Source organism: Manis javanica, chromosome 12 (assembly GCF_040802235.1).
Source record: "Manis javanica isolate MJ-LG chromosome 12, MJ_LKY, whole genome shotgun sequence".
NCBI lineage: Eukaryota > Metazoa > Chordata > Mammalia > Pholidota > Manidae > Manis > Manis javanica.
In genome coordinates, this window is record NC_133167.1 from 12,872,692 (window position 1) to 12,893,082 (window position 20,391).

At 43.2% G+C, this 20,391-nt stretch overlaps 1 protein-coding gene across 2 annotated transcripts in view; it reads left to right on the forward strand.

Moving 5' to 3' along the window:
• SERPINE2 (serpin family E member 2) overlaps positions 1 to 20,391 on the forward strand; it is a 53,571-nt gene that overhangs the window by 15,177 nt on the left and 18,003 nt on the right. Inside the window, exons 1-2 of one of the 2 annotated variants that reach the window (XM_037016487.2) lie at positions 5,384 to 5,404; positions 17,556 to 17,836. In XM_037016487.2, coding sequence (XP_036872382.2) covers positions 17,578 to 17,836 — 259 coding nt within the window. In that variant the 5' untranslated portion in view covers positions 5,384 to 5,404; positions 17,556 to 17,577. Of the gene's footprint in view, positions 1 to 5,383; positions 5,405 to 17,555; positions 17,837 to 20,391 lie in introns of those variants that run through there. The other variant, XM_073218058.1, reaches the window with a different exon arrangement.

The following is a 20,391-nucleotide window of genomic DNA, read 5'->3' on the forward strand; positions in this document are numbered from 1 at the left end:
AATATTGAAGCATCCTAACACCAGGGCATTGCTGTGGACACTTAAGAGAACACAGTTTGGACTCTGGAGTGAAGGATGGTATACTCAGTCCCTTCCTCCTGGCAGGCATCTGGCCTGCAGAGGCTTGAACAGTCAAGTCTAAGAGTGTTTTCTTAGCAAATGCAGCCCTATTAAAGCCATTGTTTTAAAAGTCACTGGGAGCATTAAAATCCTCAGGTCATCAATTCATGTGTGAAAATTTAGGAGTGGTTGGGACTTCAGGCAAGCAATATTGACTTAAATGTGTAGAACACTTTAAGACAGCACTTGATTGTACATTTTAAAATAGGGAATGCAAATTGAAATTCCTCCTGAGGGCTTTAAATCATGCATTATACGTGCAGTGTTTTCACTTAGCTGCTGAAGAAAATACATTCTGTGTGGCTCTATTTTTACAGCTGGGAATTGCTCTGAGAACACAATCGACTATTTCATACATGTGAGATTTATTTAAATGACTCATGGGGCATTTGCAATTTGACCAATAATTGGAAATATTGTTGCTTTGTGGCAGGTAACACTAGGATGTCGTTTTGCATTCCGGAAGAGGGGCTTCAAGCTCAATAGCGTGACATTAGTTAAAGCGGTGGCCAGGGGACAGGGGCTTAGTGTGATACTGAGATTCAATTCTTAACGGTGCATTCCTGGGCTGTGCCCACCCCGTGGAAAGACAGAGTGCTCGAGTGCCTGAGGACTGCACATGGGTGCTCTCAGGAAGGCCCCAAAGCACTAAGGTGTTCTTTTGTTCCATGTGCTGGACAGAGATGGAAGGTCATGTCAGATATGTGGGGCCCCATCGTTCCCCAACTCTTCTCTTACCTCTTGTTCCTTCCCTGCTATTCTTTGCTGCTGGTTCACATCGGAATCCCCTAGAGTCTCATGCAGAAAACCAAGTTCACGCTCTCAGGATGGACCACCCAGCCCCTCCATGGTGGTTCATAAATGTCAGCAGGGATTCAGAGTACATGTTCCCACTGAAATGATCTTGTGCTGAATGATGTACATCCCATTGAATAAGGATGGTGGCTAGTAATACTGTATAAAATATCTTACTGCTCATGGCATTAGGTATTTTGTGGGCAGAATTAAAGTCCTAACCACCATTATTAATTGTTCTCTGCATCAGTGGTTCTCAGCCAGAGTGACTCTCCTTCCCTCCCCCAAGGACGACTGCCAGTGTCTCCAGCTACTTGGTTGTCACAGCTGGATGGAGGGTCCTCCTAGCACCTAGTAGGTAGAGGCCAGGGATGCTGCCTAAAATACAATGCACAGGACAGCTACTAGAACTAAGAATTAGCCAGCCTCAAACGTGAATTGTGCCAAAAGTTGTGAAATCTTGCTGTAGAATTTCTTTAAAAAAAAAAGAGACTTCCCCAAATACCTTAGGACACCCCGTGCTTATAGGGTGGTGACTTCTGTAATCAGTACTAATATGTACAGTGCATCAAGTTGATGGTTGGAAGCCTGACTTCATCATTAATGCGTGGGTGATATCACAACACCTTGGCATCCCGTGTGCCACACTGGAGGCTGGGGAAAAGTGGTGAACAGGACAGACGAGGTCATTCACCCATCCATAGGTGCAAAATAAAGGGGAGACGATGAACGTTCCAGGCAGAAGGACTGTGAGCATGGAGGCCTGAGGCTGGAAGGAGCCTGGTAGGTTCTGTCAACTGCCCAGAGGAGTTCTGTAGAAGGAAGCCAAGTCCAGACAAGGCAGGCCAACTCACAGGCCGCGGAAGGGGGTTTGCCTTGCACCGTGAGAGCCTAGAGAAGCCGTTGGCGGGATGAGCACTGGTCTTGGCTCCAAGGGTCACGGTCAGCCCTCCCTATCAACAAGGTCACTGGGGCCATGCAGACAGTGAGTCAGGTATAGGGGGCTAATGTTTGCCAGGACTGTTGGTGGCTTGACTGGGGACCGTGGAGGTGGAGAAAGTGCAGCGTTCAGAAACTGTCTCCACACTTGCTGACAGTTCAGCTGCGGTCAGGAAAGGGATGAACGATGAAGGATGATTTACCGGCATTCAGCTTAGATTCTTGGGCACATGGGGCGCCACACTGATGGAGGTGTAAGACCTGGAGGAACAGCAAGTTTAGGGCATGAGGAGTACATTTTCCTCCCATCCAACCAAGAATTTCTATGAAAGTGGGCCTGGGGACTTCTATGTATCTTCCTGTAATTTTTTTTTTTTTGGAAAGAAACAGTGTTAGAGTCTCCTTTGCTTGCTAAAATTTAATTATTTTTCCTGGATTGCCCCTTCTTTCCAGTGTGTTAACATGATAATAAGCCAGTAAAGCTTAGAATTATTTCTAAATAGCTTCCTTGGGAAATCATGAAGCATTTTCTGTATTAGATATTTCCTCCATCTATGCAAATAAAACAGTGATGAGAGGCCATTTACAATTCCAGACTTCTACCATTGAGTCTCTGGAACACAGACACAAATCTTGTCTGGCTTAGTGTCATCACAGGCACTTTCAGTCTCAGCCGGCAGGAAAGCACTTTTCCTTCTTTGTGAGGCTGGCAGTGTTGAGAGAGCACAAGGAAGTCAGCAGAGCCTGACGCCCATTGTTGAGTCTCCCAGTGGCATCGGTCATTTCCTGACCCCATCTCCAGGGCCGTTTGTGCAGGCCACCCGGGGCCTGGCTGCTGCCCCCAGGAGCACAAAGGCCATCTTCCCTAAGCACTTGGGACCAGCTGTGAAACTATGATACAAAGTCACATACTAGACCCTTGAATCCCTCCTGCAGCAAAGACATGAAGGAAATGGCCCACAATTGAAAAATGCCACAAGTAAATGGGAAAGTCAGCTTTTAAAACTCCTCTTGATTTTTAGATGTGGGAAGTTGGGGAATATTTGGCAGTTGAGAGAATTGTCGGATAGGTTGGCAGGAAGACCTCACAAGGCTAAGGACTGAAACCCAAGGACTCTGGACCCTCCATGATAATGGTAATGAGTGACCATAACAGCAGAGCCAGCTTTACTTGAGCCCTTAGTGTGTGCAAGAAGTGTGCAAAGCACCTGAGATGTGTTACCCTTTTTTATTCCTCACAACAGCCTGTGGAATTTTAAAAGCTGTTATTCATACCCCTTTTACAGTTGAACAGAGGCACAGTAAAGTCAGAAACAGTTCATTGGTGGTAGAGCTGGGACTTGAACTTGGGTGGTTTGTCTCAGGAGCCCCCAGAGACCAAGAAGTCTTAAGAACTGATATACTCACAAATCAAAGAAGGCCTAATATAGGCAAAAATATATTTTGTTAACTTTTTAAAAAATTATTGAAGTTTTTAGTGTGTGTGCCGTATTTGGAAAATAAAGTAAATAAAAAGATCTAAAGTTGTTTTTGCTGACTAAAGTTTTTAAATGAGGGTTTTTTTAAATATTTCTGTTTTTTAGTTTTTATTTTGAGTAGCTGTAGATTCATATGCAATTGTAAAATACAATACACAGACGTCCTGTATACCCTCCACCTAGTTCCCCCAGTGGTATCGTCTTATAGAACTACAGCACACGATACCACAGCTAGGAAATAGACATCGTGACAGTCCGTCCACCACATTCAGATTTCAGTAGATTTGCATGTACTCATGTGCGTGTGTGTATTTACTTCCTTGCAGTTTGTCACGTGTAGACTTGTGTGATCACCATTACAGTGAAGATACAGGACGGTTCCATCATAGGGACCCTAGTGCCACCCTTTGACAGGCATACCCACCACCTCCCTCAATCCTCCGTAACCTGTATAACCACTAATATGTTCTCCCTCTCTACAATTCTGTTATATCAAGAATATTTTATAGGAATTATATGGTATGTAAATTTTGGAATTGACTTTTTTTACTCAACACAGTTTCCTTGAGATCCATCCAATTTGCTATACGTATCCGTAGTTCATCCTTTTTGTTGCTCGGATGTGTTCCGTGTTGTGGATGTACCACTTAACCATTCACCCTTTGAAGACAACTGGGTTGTTTCCAGTTTGGGGCTGTTAAAATAAAGCTACTATGAACATGGGTGTACAGGCTTTTGTGTGAACATGAGTTTTCATTTTTCTGAAATAAACATGCAAGATGGCTGGTTCACAAGGATGAATGCATGTTTAATTTTGTAAGAAACTGTCAAACTGCTTTCTAGAGTGGCTGCACCATTTCACATGAGTTCCTGGGTTTCTCTGCCTCCTTTTCAGAATTGGGTATTATCACTAGGTTTTATTTTGGCCATTCTGATAGGTGTGTAGAGAATAGCCCATTGTGGTTTTAATTTGCATTTCCCTAATGACAGACAATGTTGAACATCTTTTCATGGGCTTGTCTGCCATCTTTATATCCTCTTCAATGAAATGCCTGTCCATGTATGTGACCATTTTCTGATTTTTTAACTAATACGAGAGTACTTTATGTATTCTAGATACTAGTCCTTTGTCAAATACATGGTTTGCAAATATTTTATCTGTACCTTTTTTTTAAGTGTAGTTAATATATAGTCTTACATTGTTTTCAAATACACAACACCATGGTTCAACATTCACCCATATTATCAAGTCCTCATACCTTCCAGCGCGGTCAGTATCCATCAACATAGTAGGATGTTACAGAATCATTAACTATTCTCTGTGCTGACTCTGTATCTCTTTATTATGTCATCTTAGCAGAATGTTTTGCAGAGCAAGTCTTTTCAGTTTTGATGAGGTCTGGTTTATCAGCTTTTCCTTTTTGGAGTCATGCTTTTAGTATCAAGTCTAAGAAAAAGTAGGGTTCAGATTCCTGCCTCTTTTAATGGGGCGTATGGTTGTTGAGAAAGAAGGCAGTGGCGCAGGATGGATGTTAGAGTGTGAGTGATTCTTCCAACTTCTCTCTGCTTTGGACTCTGGTGTGTGTGTCATGATTATGTTTGTCAGGGTTATGGCCCCAGGGTAGACCTTGTCTTACAAAGACTCTAAGATGATGATGGTGTGAAAAGAAAATTACTTCCAGAACTGTCCATGAGGCCTCCTAACACATGGCCTTTTTGTACTTGAGATCCTCTGTTTGAAACACTCTTCCCTTCCCCACCCTTCTCCAGCTTTGTCCTGTCGTGTCCAGCTTACCCTCTGATGTCCACCTACCAGGCCCTTCCTCAGAGTGCCCCCCTCAGCCCTTTGGACATACTGGAGTGGACGGTTCCTTGCTGTGCTGGGCTCTCCCGAGCCTTATAGGACACTGCACACGCAGCACCCCTGGCTTCTGCCCACTCGATGCCAGCTGCATCCTCCCCCCACGCCCAGTTGTGAGAACCAAAAATACCTGCAGATGCTGCCAGATGTTCCCTGGAAGACAAAACTGCCCCGGCTGAGAGCCACACTCTAGACTATCCTCTCCGGCAAAGTAAGTGCTGGGTCCATTTTGTCTCAGTGCCTGTCCCACTGGTGCTCCCTTAATGTTTGTCAAATAGGAATATGGACAAGCTGTACCTGCTCTACAGCAGTTCTTTACAATCCTGAAAATACCAGCCTGATTTCAGAAGGAGCAAGTGGGCTTTGTTGTGAACTTGAGCCTTAGAAATTGAAAGTCCCTGTCTCTGCGGTTGCATGGGGGTTTACGGTCCTCCTCCCTGCTGACCGCAGTAGGGATGGCGCCTGAGTCTTCAGTTCCTGCCTGATAAAAGCCCACATCCTCTCCTCACTCCACTGGCACAGGGGCCCCCACAGCCACGAACTCTGAGCCTGCCTCTGAGAAAAAGAGGGCTTCCCAGCAGGCAGAACGGACCTCCTGCGGGTGGCATTTTAAGGGTAATTTGGCACACGGGGATAGTGGAGATCCAATTCAGCATTCACCTGCTGAGAGTCCTTCCTTCTCTAGCAGGCCTTGCTCCCTTTTTATGAGGGAAGGGAGAAAAGTAGGGATTCAGGCTCAGTTTTGCTTAACTAAGCATGTAACTGGATATAATTAGCTCAGAACATTCCCAGGAATAAGTACAGTGGCCATAAGAATAATTTAGGGTATGTGTGAGCATTTTTGGTTTTTCTTTCTGTACCTGGTAGCTCTGTTCCCTGAACCTGAGTCAGACAGCTAGCTTTGCTTTAGAGAAAAAAGAAAGAAAGAAAGAAAAAAAAGCAGTGAGTGGCAGGGGAGAGAACAGGCAGTGGGTAGGAAGAACAGGCTGGCAGGAGGTAATGGCTGGTTATGTCAACCCCCCTGCAACTGCTTTTTGAGAAGGATGTCGGGGTGCACAGAGGGTCTGCAGCACTGGAAGGCCAGGCTGGTTGTCCCCCTGTGGGGACCCAGCCTAGTGTGAACGCCTTCTTTGGGGCTCCTCGCAGGAAGCTCAGAGCAACACAGGCGTCCCACACTCCAGCCACAGAACTTCGGTTCAGGATGTAGATGAACCTGTTGATAAGGTGGAATGACAGCCCAAAGCTTTAATCACTGGCAGCCCAAACCTCTCCTGGGATCCACAAAAGTGAGTCTGCTGGAGTCCTTCTTCCCCCACATAGAGAAGCCTTGGATAGAAAATTCCAGAGAGAGCCACTGTGCCAGTTGGTGTCAGTGCGGTGGTTGCTTGAACAGGAAGCAGTCCATGACTTCAGACCGAAGCCTTGATTCTAAATTAAGGAACCTCAGGGGCACTGTGGTGCCACCCCTTGGGAGAGAGTGGGGATGTGTGCTCCCTTGTGCTCTGGCAGGGCGTCTCATCCTGGGCACTGATGTTCGGGGCCAGGCAGTTCCTTGTAGTGGGGGCTGCATTGTGTACCATAGGATGTTTAGCAACATCCCTGACCTCAACCCACTGGAAGCCAGTAGCCCCCCTTCCCAGGTATGAGAACCAAAAATATCTCCAGTCATTGCCAAATGCCCCCTGGGGGGCTGCGTCACTTCCCTCCCAATTGAGAACCCCGGCACCAAGGTCACAAACATTCTGGTTGATTCTCATGCCTTGTGAAGCTGTGGTCACTTGTTTACCCCAAGTACCTGATGATGCAAGCACAGGACAGAGGGGTAGAAAGAAGGCAGTGTCTCTTCACTTTTTCCTCTGTTGACCTTTTAAACTCCATCAAAGGATGAAGCATGACACTGACTGAGAGTGTCAGTTTTCAGACATCTCCTCACCCTGTACAGTCTGGGGGACCTGGGCAGGCTATTTCATTTTCCTGGGCCTTGGTTTTTGTCATCCATAGAATATAAATACTAATGCCTTTTTCTTATGTTGAGGCTTCAGCTAGATACGGACTTTACACAAAAGCTCCAGGTACAGTGGCTGGCAGATAGTGGCCATTCAATATCTGATGGCTGGTAGTCCTGAGTGTGCCACAAGTTTTAAGTAAATTGGATTTTTTTTTAAGTTAGCAGTAACAGTTTCTGCTGCTACCTAAAATGGTAATGGGGGCAGTTCATTTCCATTGAGCCATGATTTATTTCATAAACGTTGAGCTGTTACTATATACAAGGTACTGTGCTAAATGCAGGGAATCAAAACATTAATAAACTGTAATACCAGGCATTAAGTATCTAATATGTGGCTTTGCACCATAAATGGGTCAAGTCATGTTCATCAAAATAAAGCTACCACTTATTCAATATGACAAAACTCAATATAAAATGGTCTCTGGGTTGTAATGGGGTATAACATTCATTCTGTATCTATAAAGGGATCCGACATACTATTTCTCAACCTTCTCCTTTTCTAATAACTACCATTTTTTATTCAAGTTTTTATGATCCTGTGATTTAACCAATGCTCTTGTGCTCTGTAGACTTTTATGTTCCTCCTTACTACACATTTCAGCTGATCTAAGCTCCCACTGTTTTCTTAGAAACGGAAAAAGGGTGCTTGTTTTAAGTGATGTGTTGTAGAAATTTTGAAAAGTACAGAACAGTATAAAGAATAATAGACTATACTCATATTCCCACCATCAGAAATAAAAATATAATATCTTGATATCCATCTTTCTAAGAAAGTCTTTTCCTGCCTCTGTATTCTTTTTACATAGTTAATTACACCATAGTTTTCCTTTTTCAATTAAGATACATCCAGAGTATATTACCATACTTTAAATATTTTCTTCAAAGATAGTTTCTTAGGAGCTAAATGGTACTGTGTTGGATGGGTATCAGAAATTCACCCTATTGTTGGACATCATAACTCATGTTCTCCCAGACGCAGTCCCCAAGCCAAAGGTAAAATGCAAATGATTTGTGGAGGTGTGCTCCCAGATGACCCAGAAAGGGAGGGGGGAAGTGGGAGTTAAAAGGAAGCAGCCAATCCAGGGGGTGGTATCAGGTGAAGTCCGGCACTCAGCCCAATCCCATGGGGAGCTCTGGAGCGTCAGTTACACCCCCAGTGGTCTGGGTCACCTCGAGGTAAAGGAGCTAGGCTTTTGTACTGCTGGAGGAATGGTGTGTGCAAAGTCCCAGTCACTTAAAGCCCACAAAGAAAATGGGCTCCAGCTCCCAACAGCAATCCTCTGAAGGTAACAGATGCAAACTATTAACAATAAAGCACACAAGACGCTAGAGGATAGGTGCCTAAAACACAATCCCTCCGTTAGAAATTTAGGTTGCAGTGATCATTGCCATTGCAATTCTTCATTGCAGAAAATATTGCAATAATTTTTCTGCTAGAAATAACTCCACTGAACATTTTTGAACCAAAATCTTATTGATTGTTACCTAAGGATTGATTGAAAGAAGGGATATTACTGTTCCAATGGCATACATATTTTAGGATTATGCATACAAATACACCTTTAAAAAATATTTTTATTAATTTACACTTCTAACACTCACCACTCATTTCCTACTAGCAACAATCTAGAGAACATCATTTTCTCACCTATGAATTGCGGACCCATGGACAACATCAGAGCTGTTCTGAGGGTCAGAGAAGTTATGTTCATTGTCCAGCTTTGAATATAGACTGAATAAATAATGCCTCAAAATGTGATTTTTTAAAAATGTATCCAGGTGCTGTTGTAGATAAAAACAATTTGCATATTTTGAAGTGTTTCTGAATGAATGCATCATTTATCACGTATTTTTACAAGTACTAAAATCATAAATAGACATGAAGTATCTGTAATACCATTTTATGTCAAGAAAAGGTGCTGTCTTATTTTTTTTTTTTTTAATCAGTATCACTATAACATCTTACCTTATCTCATGGCTATTGATTAGGAAATCACCCATTTGAACTGTTGCATCTTAAAGATTTGTCAGTAGGAAAGTCTATAAGACTTAATACCACAAGTAAGATACATTTAATGACCTGAGTCAGCAGACTGGAAAACATCTCAGAACCATTAAAGGTTTTTTGGAACATATATATCCACCTCCACCCACACTAATGCAACCTTCCATTCTCTTCTAGAGACGTTGAAACACAGAGCATTGTCTTGTTCTGTGTCTTTAAAAGTCTAAGGAAGTTATAAAGATACGTGCTCCTTCAAGGTGGAAGTATTATGTTTGACCCATTTTCTTAGCTTGGTCCTTGAGACTTCCTAAACAGCTTTTGAAATAAAAGTCAGAGACAATTTCAGGTCTTGAGCATTGAGGAAGAGAAAGGGAAGGGAGCCAACATTTATGGAGCCCCTAGTCTGAGACAGTTACATGCTAGTTACTGTCTGTTTTCCTGTTTGTGCTAATGGAGTTTCCATGACCACCCTTGAAATTTGATTCTAATATGGCAGAAGAGAAAGCCGAGGCTGGTAAAGATTGTGACTTGTCTTGGCTCTCTTACTTAGTGGGTGGTAAAATTGGGATTTGAACCTTAAATGACTTTCCCCTGACATTTAGAGGAAAACAGAATAAATGTCCCATCGTGTTGTTCTAAAAGACAGACAACTAACAACCCCATTTGCCTTTGTCCTCCTAGCCTTGCTTCATCCCAAAAGCAATTTCAGGGTGAATGATAGTGGATGAGAGGCACGTTGGATGTCAGTTAGGGTGTCCTTAATAAAATCGGTGTCTCTCACCTCTTCACTAAAGGAACCAACCTTTCATACATTGTTGATGTATACTTTAGTGGCTGAAAATTTCTCTCCTGAGTATTTTTAGGTTCCTTTTTGGTTAAAGTAATTAATATCATAGGTCAAGCATACACTTTGAAATCTGAGAAAAATTTAAGGAAAAATCCGAAGGGGTCTGTAAGCCTCTCTCAGTAACCTGAAAGAGCCCATTTAGAAACAAACCACCAGGCTACTGTCACTTTGATCAGTGGGCATTTCCTGTTTCTTCTCTTAAGTTTTAAGGATGCTGATTTATTCTGATAATACTCTGTAGGCTTCCCAAGGGAATCGAGATGACTAGTTTTCCTTGCTCATCTACTGTCTACCTTAAGAGAACGTGATAGGCATTAGGAAAATGAAGACAGCTTTTGGTGGACATATTTCAGCAATGTTGTAGGAGTCTGAGAGACCAGAGTCCTCATATTTACAGGGCCATGTTTGAGGCTTAGCTCCAATTATTTCTGTGTAACAACTGCCGTCCTTTGCAGATGTAGCCTTAACCTCTGTGGGTCAACTCCTGAAGGCTTCTAGAATGCCTCTTGCCAAACTCCCTTAAGAATTAGACCTTTGCCTGCTGGCAAAGTATTGGTGAGAAATATTTGGGCCTGACCTCTGGGTAGTGCAGCCCCCGAGGCCACCTAGAAGTCACTCTGGCAACCCAGCACCTCCCCTTCACGTTTATTTCTTTGGGAAGCCCCATCAAGTAAAGCTGTTGGGAGATGTCATGGCTCTGATACAATCTGATGTGTATTTTTCTCCCTTCCCTTTAGTCCCTCTAGAAGAAATAATTAGTCCCAACGCAGAATAATAAGAGGCCACCGTTCCACAAACCAGGATCCCTGAAACACAGAGACTAAAAGGATATTGATACTTCACAGTGCTTGAGAAAATGTCAGCTTTCATTGAGGGGAGAGGGGTAGTTGTCACATCTGCACCCTGAGATACACTGGGGGACTCTTCTTGGCATGATGTGTTCCGGTTGTTCATTCCTAGAATTTGCATCATTAGGATCCCACTCTTAGGGTGCCTTTTATTCAGGAGACTAACTGCCTTCACATGAGGGTGATCGTTTTGATCATCCAAGCCCAACTCTAATGCCCAGCTCACTGCCCCATCTTTCCATCACCCAGTGTGCCCCATCGGGGCTATAAGGCCATGGGAAGCAAACTGATTCACAGGTAAGCAGTCTAGCTTTAGGAACTTGAATTGCAGTATTTGGATATAGTCCAGAGAATACTGTAGACAGATTTTGGATTTTTGAACATCACCTAGTATTCCCAGTTAATTTAGAGCTTCTTAGGTGAGGATACTCAGATCGTGGTTTCTAAATACCGTCTCCCACTACAAGGAACCAGAGCTCTCTAGAGAAGTGGCTGCTTCTACCTGGCACAGGAAGTGGGCAAAATGAGCATGGACTATCTTGTCAAACCAAAAAACAAGGAAGCCATTGAGACTACGGGTCATATGAAAGGTTCAGAACCCAACCTCAAGAGGCTCCTTTTTAGCACTAGTAAGAAGAATAAAATTCCAGTGGCTCAAGACCCTTAAAATATCTTGAAAAGCACAAGTTCATAATTATACTAAGCAAAGAAACAAAAAAACCTGTCTGGTCAACTCTAAGAATACTGGATAACCAACTCATCATTTTGAGAATGAAATAGAGAATGAATCAAGAATCTATACTCCCTTTGCTACTATCCAAGCTGAATCTCAGGGTAACCAAATAGTCATCAGTCATGGAAAATTCCTTTGTATAGAAATATTCCCCTGCATAAATGAAGACAGAAAGTTAGAATTACAGTATAGCACATGTGGCAAGCTCCAATAAAACAATGCACTTAGGCAATGATCCTGAGGAGCTGCTATTAGAGAAAAGAGACTTATAACCTGCTTCTAGCACCTGGGGGCAATGCTTCTGTGAAATATTCTTGCAAAAAAAGAAATTTGAATCTCATCAGCCTCTAGAGCAGAGGTGGCATACTTTTGGGAAAGGGCCAGGTAGCAAATTTTCCTGGGTTTGCCTGCCATACAGTCACTGTTGCAACTGGCCAACTCTGCTCAGGGCCGTAGGAGCTCAAATGTAACTATAAACAAAATGTGTGGCCATATCTGGCCCAGGTGTAGACCCCTGCTCTAAGTGTCCAATTTACAGGAAGTACAGACAGAGGAACTTGTCAAACACTGTCACATGAATCTAATTAGCAAAATCTAGACTGTGGGAAACTCTACAGGAGAAATAACCTGGTTTCTTCAACAAAATATTCCAAGGAAAAAGTTAAAAATAAAACAAGTAGGGGAGGATTTTTAAAAAAGACAAGAAACGTATCAACTACTTGCAATATATGAAGCTTATTTAGGTTCTGATTCAAATAAACTATAAAAAAATTACAAGACAATCAAGAAAATGTGATTTCTGACTAGATACTAAGCATTTTAAGGAGTTACTGGGTTTTGAGTGAGATAAATGATATTCTGTATGTATATGTACTCCTTAGGTTTAGAGCAGAAGTTGAAGTATTTTGAGTTATGTGATGTCTAGAATTTGCTTCAAAACAATCTGATTTTAGAAGAAGTAAGCCACGAGTTGATAATTATTTGACATGGATGTTGGGTACTCAGTGTTCATTTTATATTTTCATCTGTTTGGTATCTTTCATGACATAAAGATTTTTAAAATACACACATTTTAGAAAATATATCACTTTAACATTTTGTAGAGAATGAAGAGAGACGGAGTATACCTTCCATTTGTTAGACACAATTGGGGCCCCCAGAGTCAACAGACGTGGCTAAGAGTGGAGGCAGAGGTCCATTCCAGTGTTTTCCCCCAAAACTGTGTACATACATCTGATTTGTTATACTAAATGGAGTCAACAGATATTGTACTATTTATCATTTGAGCTGACAGCATATTACTTATCATTTATTCATGTGTTAGCTGTAAAATATATTCTGTTTTGTAAAAAAGAACTTCCTAGGTTGAAAATAGGCTTCACCTTTTGTGATCAGCTATCCTAGCGTCCCATTGTGTCATTGATCAGCATCTGTCCAGTGCAGGAGTCTGGCCCCAAGTGCGTTCAGCCTGGAAGAGTAGGGTAAGTGATGGCAGCCGCTGGTCTGAGGCAGCCTGGCGCAGCAGGAGCTGTGCAGTGGAGAGGCACACACCCAGCCCCAAGGGCTGGTTGCCATGCAGAGTGCTTGCCCTGGGAATGAGGGCTCTGTGTTTACCAGCACTCCTATCCGTTTTCTTTTCTCCCAAGAATAAATCTAGATTGTATGTGACATCTTCTAATTTCTAGTCACTTAAAATATTTTTAGAACACCTTGTACTCCAAACCAAACACTTGAGCAGCTGAATCAGTCCCATGGGTCAACCTCTGCTTTAGTGTCCCCCAAAGGGAGGGCCCCAAAGAAGACCCTGTGGGCACTCAGATTCTAAAGTGCCATGGACTTGAGTTCTGCAAGCTTCCAGTCTAGTGGGGAGCACATACTTGAAAAAACGAAAGGATAGGTGCAGATAGGATATGCTGTGGGAACTCAAGAGAAGGGCACGAATAGCCCCCCTGGAACCATCAGGGAAAACTTCCCACAGGCCTGGAAAGATTTGGAAGAAGCCACGGCAGTCACCAGGGGAGGGTAAGGGAGAGGGCATGGGACGGGCAAGAGCGAGGCCTAGTGACAGAAAATTCAACCCTTTCAGAGGAGAGTCGGTGGGTTCCACAGGCTCATGGCCCTCCGAAGCCTATTCTGAACAATCAGGTGAAAACAGACAGCAAATGGCTAAACCCAAGGCCCTGAAATTCAGCAGCGGGTTTGAGGATCATTTGTTTAGAAGTCATGGGGCCACAGTGTTTTTTCCTATTGTCTGCTGCTGGCGAGCGATACATTCATAAATGTAGGGATATGCTCTGAGTCTGGCATTTGTGAAACTACCAACCCATTATTCACTACACTAAGTCTCACTTAAAGCTCAAAGGAGTACTGAATTATTTCAGAAACGTTCCCCGCACTGGAAGGGAAAGGTTTGGAGTAAGAGAAACAAGAAGGACATGGGGAAAGAGAAACCCACATTTGGAAGGCTATGTCTATGGTGATGGCTTTAGTTATAGGTTTATGATCTCCCTTCCATGATGGCTTAGAGACGTGTTTTTACTGTTATGAAAAGATGATTCAGGAAATAGAAACATTTAACAGATGTATGATCTTCCATACTGATGCTATGAAATACACTTGGGCAACATCTTTATTTTTTCTCTCTTATTTGAAAGTTGAAAGTGTAATTTCTCTTAAAATTAAGTAGGAGGTTGCTATGTCCTTTTTTATAATGAGAACTGCTAGCTCTAGAGAGTAAGCATTTCAAAGCCTGATAACTCCAACAGTTATTTCATGTAATAGACTGTCTATTAGGACCTGAATATGTATCAGTATTAGGAATTTTATAAGCCTAAAGTAATTTATGGATCAGTACCCACTCTTCTAGCTACTGAACTTTGGAGAGAAGTGAAAGTAAGTTTTGGACATGTACATAAGCCAGGTAAGTTTAAACGAGTGACCATTGAGCCTAGAAAACTGAGGCCAAAAGTAAGTTATGCCCAAACATCAATCAAACATAGCTCTGATTCCAAGTTCTGCATAGTTCTGACACTGTCCCAATGCACTGTTATGAAACTGCACATAGACATCCCTTCAAGAACTTCCCAAATCCCAGAAACCAAGAAAAACACCCGTGGCAGTCATCCCCCACTTCAATAATAAAACGGTTCTTTTAGCAAAAATGCATAACCCAAGCAAATTCTACTAAATGGGATGGCTGTTTATTTGGGAGACTATCTTTGCTGACTCCAAGACATTGGAGCTGTTTAATTTCTCTGTTACTGATCTTTTCTACCTGTTTTACCATCTACATAAATCTACAACGTTTGGGTGAATCAGCTTTAAGCTATCAGAGGCAAAAGCAATTTGATGTCCTTTATGAGTGTGCAGATTCAAATATTTATTCAAATATTTGCTAATCCAAGAGGGTTTCTTTGGGAGGCTTGGGGAGTATAGATGATGGTGTGATGAAGGAAACTCCAGAATAGACTGTAATGCAAGTGTCAACAATTCAGATGGATGAAGTTGACGCCAGTCATCGAATTTGACCATTTGTACAAAGATTGTACAAATTGTTTTATACTTATGATGGCTTTGTGGCATTTTAAATTTTAAATAGGAAATTTATTTACGGGAAAAAGGGAGGACAGCAGGATACAATTCCTAATTTTTAGATAAAATGAGTAGTAAAGCTTCCATAGTCAGGATTTGGACTCTTTCCAGCATCCAACAAGCTAAAAGAAACTCAGGGGATGGTTGTGGTATTAGAGCCAGTTGTAGGTGCCAGAGTCAAAATAGGCCCCGCTGGCCATAGGAAAACCCCAAAGAGGAGCGAATGTAGGTCACTTACAGATTTTGAATTTAAACAATCTGTGTTTACACAGTTATTTTACAATTAAGCTCTGGAGAAACTCTGAATGTTCTAAATTTTATAAAATTTGCTTGTTTCACAATATAGTTGACCTTTGAACAACACGGGCTTGAACTCTGAGTCCACTTATATTTTTCAATAAACAATACTGGAAAAAAATTTTGGAGATTTGCAATCATTTGAAAACACATTTTCTTCTCTCTAGCTTACTCTATTGTAAGAAGACAGTATATAACACATACAATGTATAAAATATGTGTTACTTGATTGATTATGTTATTGGCACGGCCTCCAGTCAGCCATAGGCTATTAGTAGTTAAGTTTTAGGAAAGTCAGAAGTTATATTTGGATTTCCAAATACAGTGGTGGAGGGGTCAGTCAGTCCCTCTAACCCCTCTGTCATTCAAGAGTCAACTGTACATAAGAAAATTGCAACATCATCTTGAATGCTAACTTTAGTGGTTCACCTTGTGGCCCTCTGGGGAGTGGGACAGGTGGGGATTCTGCCATCATGAACCATCCTCTTCCCAGCCCAGTGAATTTTCCTCTCCTTGGAAAGCATTTGAAGCCAACAGTGAGGCTCAGGACTACACAAAATCATTTTCTTAGTCAAGCTTAATAAACATTATTTTGATGCAATGAAAAATATACAAATAAAAAGTAGATAAATCATCAGGTTTAATCCTATACATATGTATTGAACATCTACCATGACGTGGGGCAGTGGTAAGGGGGACAAGTGCCTAGTGCGGAGGGTGAGGAAACATCGGTGCCGGTTTGGCCTAATGCTACCTGGTGCCCTGTCTCTCCCTGGAGCACAGGAGTGTTATTTCCTCCTCTGCAGACCCCTGTCTCCTAAAAAGCTCCCCTCTTTCTTGTTTTCTGCAGACAGTCCCAGCCCCCCACACATAAATGCACAGGACAAGAGGACGGACTGGCTCCACAGGGAACGTGGGCTGAGCAGAGCTCAGGTCTAGAAAGGAGGATGGAACCATGTTAGCCACATTACGAATTCTGCTTTTGTTTTACCAGCTGCCACTTTTAAGCCCTTATTTAATGAAACTATTTGCTTTTCCATAAACACATGTAAATTCCCTACCTCGTGCTTGTCACAGCTGAAGAAAGCTCAGTAAGTGATAATCAAGGAAGAAAGCGTATTTCAAACAAATCACTGTAATTGAGAATATCAGCGTAAACAATGCCATTCTCGCAATTTGATGAATTTACCAATTGTTCTGCCCTATTGTAGATTTAAGAGCATCACTTAAATTTATTTTAATTAGCAGTTCTTTAATTAAGAAGGTAATGTGCATATGGTAAAAAGTGGAGTACATATGGCCATAAGGTAATCATAACAACCTGATGGATTCACTCTCTTCTTTAAAGCCCTATAGTGGTTTCTTGTGACCCTTCCAATGAAATCTAAAAGCCATGCTCAGAGCTCTACTGGCCCTACTGGATCTGGCCTCTCTGGCCTCTTCACCTGCCCTCCCAACTGAGTCCTCCACGTGCCTTACTTGGCGACCATGCAGACTTCTAATACCAGGTATCCTGCCCCAGGGCTGTTGCCCTGCTGTCTTCTGCCTGGCTTGCCCTGCCCCCCACCCCCATCAGTACACAGCCACTCTTTGTCATTATTCAGGTCTCATCACGTGGCTGATCAGGTGGTGACCCCTTCACGTGTTACCCCACCCCACCCCTGGTCCTTCATTTGCCCACATCACTGGCCCCCATCCCTCGCCAAAATTACTATATTGCTTACCAGTTAATAGAATATAAACTGCAGGCAGGCGGGGATCTTGTTAAACTGAATGAAGGGTGGATGTGAGAAAGAAATAATGGTGAGATCAGTGTCTGGCACATGGTTGGGACCTACCAAGAGGAGGTTCCCTCTCTCTTCCTCCCCATCCCGCTAAGAAGATACAGAGAAAGCAGATTTACTCTACACTGGTCTGTCTTAAATATATTAATAAGGCATTCAATTATACTGAACACAATAAATCATACTTACTTGAGTATAAAATATGTTCATTCAAATGGAGTTCATGTATTTCTTGATCTAATTTTTCAGGTCATCCGTGTGGGAAGGAACCATGAGTTGGCATTTGCCCTTCTTCCTCGTGGCCACAGTGACTTTGCCCTCTGTGTGCACCCAGTTCAATCCTCTGTCCCTGGAGCAGCTAGGCTCTGACACAGGGATCCAGGTTTTCAATCAGATCGTCAAATCCCGGCCTCATGACAACATTGTCGTCTCCCCCCACGGGATTGCATCCATCCTGGGGATGCTCCAGCTGGGCGCCGACGGCAGGACGAAGAAGCAGCTCACCACGGTGATGAGATACGGCGTGAATGGTGCGTGCACGCTGGGCCCTGCCCGTGGGGCCTCACAGGAGCCCTGCATCACGGAGGGGCCTCTTTGGGTCTTTGCTTACCTCCCTGAGAAGCAGAGCAGCCAGGGGGAGTTTCCCTGGTGCCACCTGGGGGTGAGAGCCGGCCTCCTCTAAGGACTGGTGTTGCAGTGCTGGACACTAGGAGAGCTGGATTCCTGTCTCTGTTCTGTAGCTGTGGGGTTTGGGGTTTAGTCACTTCATCTCTCAATGCCCCAGGTTTCTCATCTCTAAAAAGCAAACTTCCTGTCTGCCCCACCAGCATGTTGTACAGGGCTGAACATGCATTATGATTGTGAATGGACTTTTAAAGCCTGTAAACTGGGGAGGTGACTGGGTGTAGCCATGGAGGCACCGCGGAGGAAGCTTGTGGTGGTGAAACCGTTCTGTATTTTGTCTGTGGTGCTGGACACGTGGACCTACAAGGGATAAAAGTACATAGAGCTATGTGCGCATGTACGCAGGGGCATGAGAACTGGTGCATTCTGAATGAGCCCAGTGGACTCACCAGTGGCACTTTCCAGGCTGTGTTACTGTACAGTGGGCACGTACGATATTACCATTGGGGAAACGATGAAAGACACATGGGCCCACCTTGTATACTGTTCTGCAACTTCATGTGAATCTAGCATTATTTCAAAATAAAAAGCTAAAAAAAATTTTTTTAGAGTAATGCCCATTGGAAAAGTTAATTTTCTTGAAAGAAAACCGTGTTTGTAATGATGTATTTAAACCTAAGAGTTTCTGTCTCCAGCACTGTTGATCAACTCTAGTTCAGGCTTCTCACTCCCAGTAGACGTGGCACCTTTCACCTGCCTCTCTCTGAGGGGCCTTGTGTGAGGGCGCAGAACTGGCTTTGGAGCCCCTTTTAGGCACCCGTGTGGATTGTGACCTTGAGCAAAGCATGTTCCTATGCAGGTCTTAGTCACCTTATTGGAAAATTAAGGAGTTTTCTTGTCCACATTCTTCCACTCGTGCTAACCGTAAAGTTCTAGGAAGCCTAACTTCACTGATGCCTTCAGCTGGGAGAGGGAGATGAGTGGGCAGGGCTGCACACCCATCACATTTTCTCTGTGCCCTGCACTGACTGTGTTCGCAGTGTCCCCTGTAGAGCTGCCAGCACCAACTGCCTGTTTACCTGGCCTTAAACTTTTGCATGAATTTGCAGTTTGTTTGACTGTTGGAAGTGTAGGACTAAATAAATACTTGGAACACAGTGTTCTACCCCTTGCCTGCAAGTTCAGAAAATGCTTGGTGATTTATAACTTCATAATGAACCACTGCTAGAATGATGGCCTTTTCCAGTGCCACACTGGCCCCAGCCAGTACAATTCCACAATAGCAACTGGATTTTTGTTGTTTTAATGCTAAATGAGCCACATTCATTTTTTTTTATTAAAGTATCATTGATGCACAATCTTATGATGGTTTCAAATATACAACACAGCGATCAACATTCACCCATATCACCAAGCCCTTACCACCTGCCCAGGAGCCACATTCATTTTAAGTGTTATTTCTAAAGTTTTGGCAATATTTTTCTGTTGGTGACTTCCTCCCACCCTGACACTTTCTTCCTCCAAAATAATTAGAAGTTGTGCTGTGGATTGTGACCTCAGGCTCATGACAGACTCATCCTGGGGAGCTGGAGGGGTTTTTCCGTTCCTGGTTGGGGCTCAGCCTTGGAGAACTCACAACAGCATGCTCCTGGCAGGGATGGAGGCAGGCTGGCTTGGGGCTGTGGAGGAAGATCTGCCCCAAGCTTTTCCTGGCAGACCAGGAGACTAGAGGAGGCAGTGTGGCTACAAGGGACAGGAGCTGGGACCTGGACTCCGAAGCCTGCTGTTCCCTTAGTTCTAAAATGGGCCTGCCCATCTTACCCAGCCTGCCCAGCAGAACAGTGTGAAGGGTGGAGTCAGAGGTCTGCAAAGGGCCTAGGCGTTGCCTCTCTGTGGACCGTGGAAGACTTATCCTGCCCTTAGTGAAGGGGTCTGAACAAGAGGCACTCACAGGGTGACAAGCCAGCTCTCTAGGAGACCATCAGGTCTCTTCTGCAGGATGTTTTAGGACAGTATGATTTTGAAAGGACCCCAAGGATCCAAGTAACCCAAGGATCTGTACTTGAAGCTCTTTATAGAAACACATTTTATCCCTACAACTTCTTTTCCTTTTTTTCTATGTTCTAAAACTAAATGGAGCATGATGAATGGTCCGTGTAAAATAAAGCTTATGTTGCCATCACATTAATCCCCTTATTTTTTGAGCTTGATATCAAGTAAAAAATCACATGGCAATTTTTCATAGTCCTTCTAATACTTATTCATTTTTTTTCCAAAATAGAAAAAAGAAATCACATTCTTAAGTCTTTGGCAGGAAAGGAAAAAGCAGTTAAGACTGTTAAGAAAGAAAGAAAGAAAGAATGAATGAAGAAGATCCCATTTATTTACTCCCCATGGCTACATAATTAAGGAACCTGCCAGTCTCCCTACTGACCGGGTACCCAAAAAGTCTACAAGGACA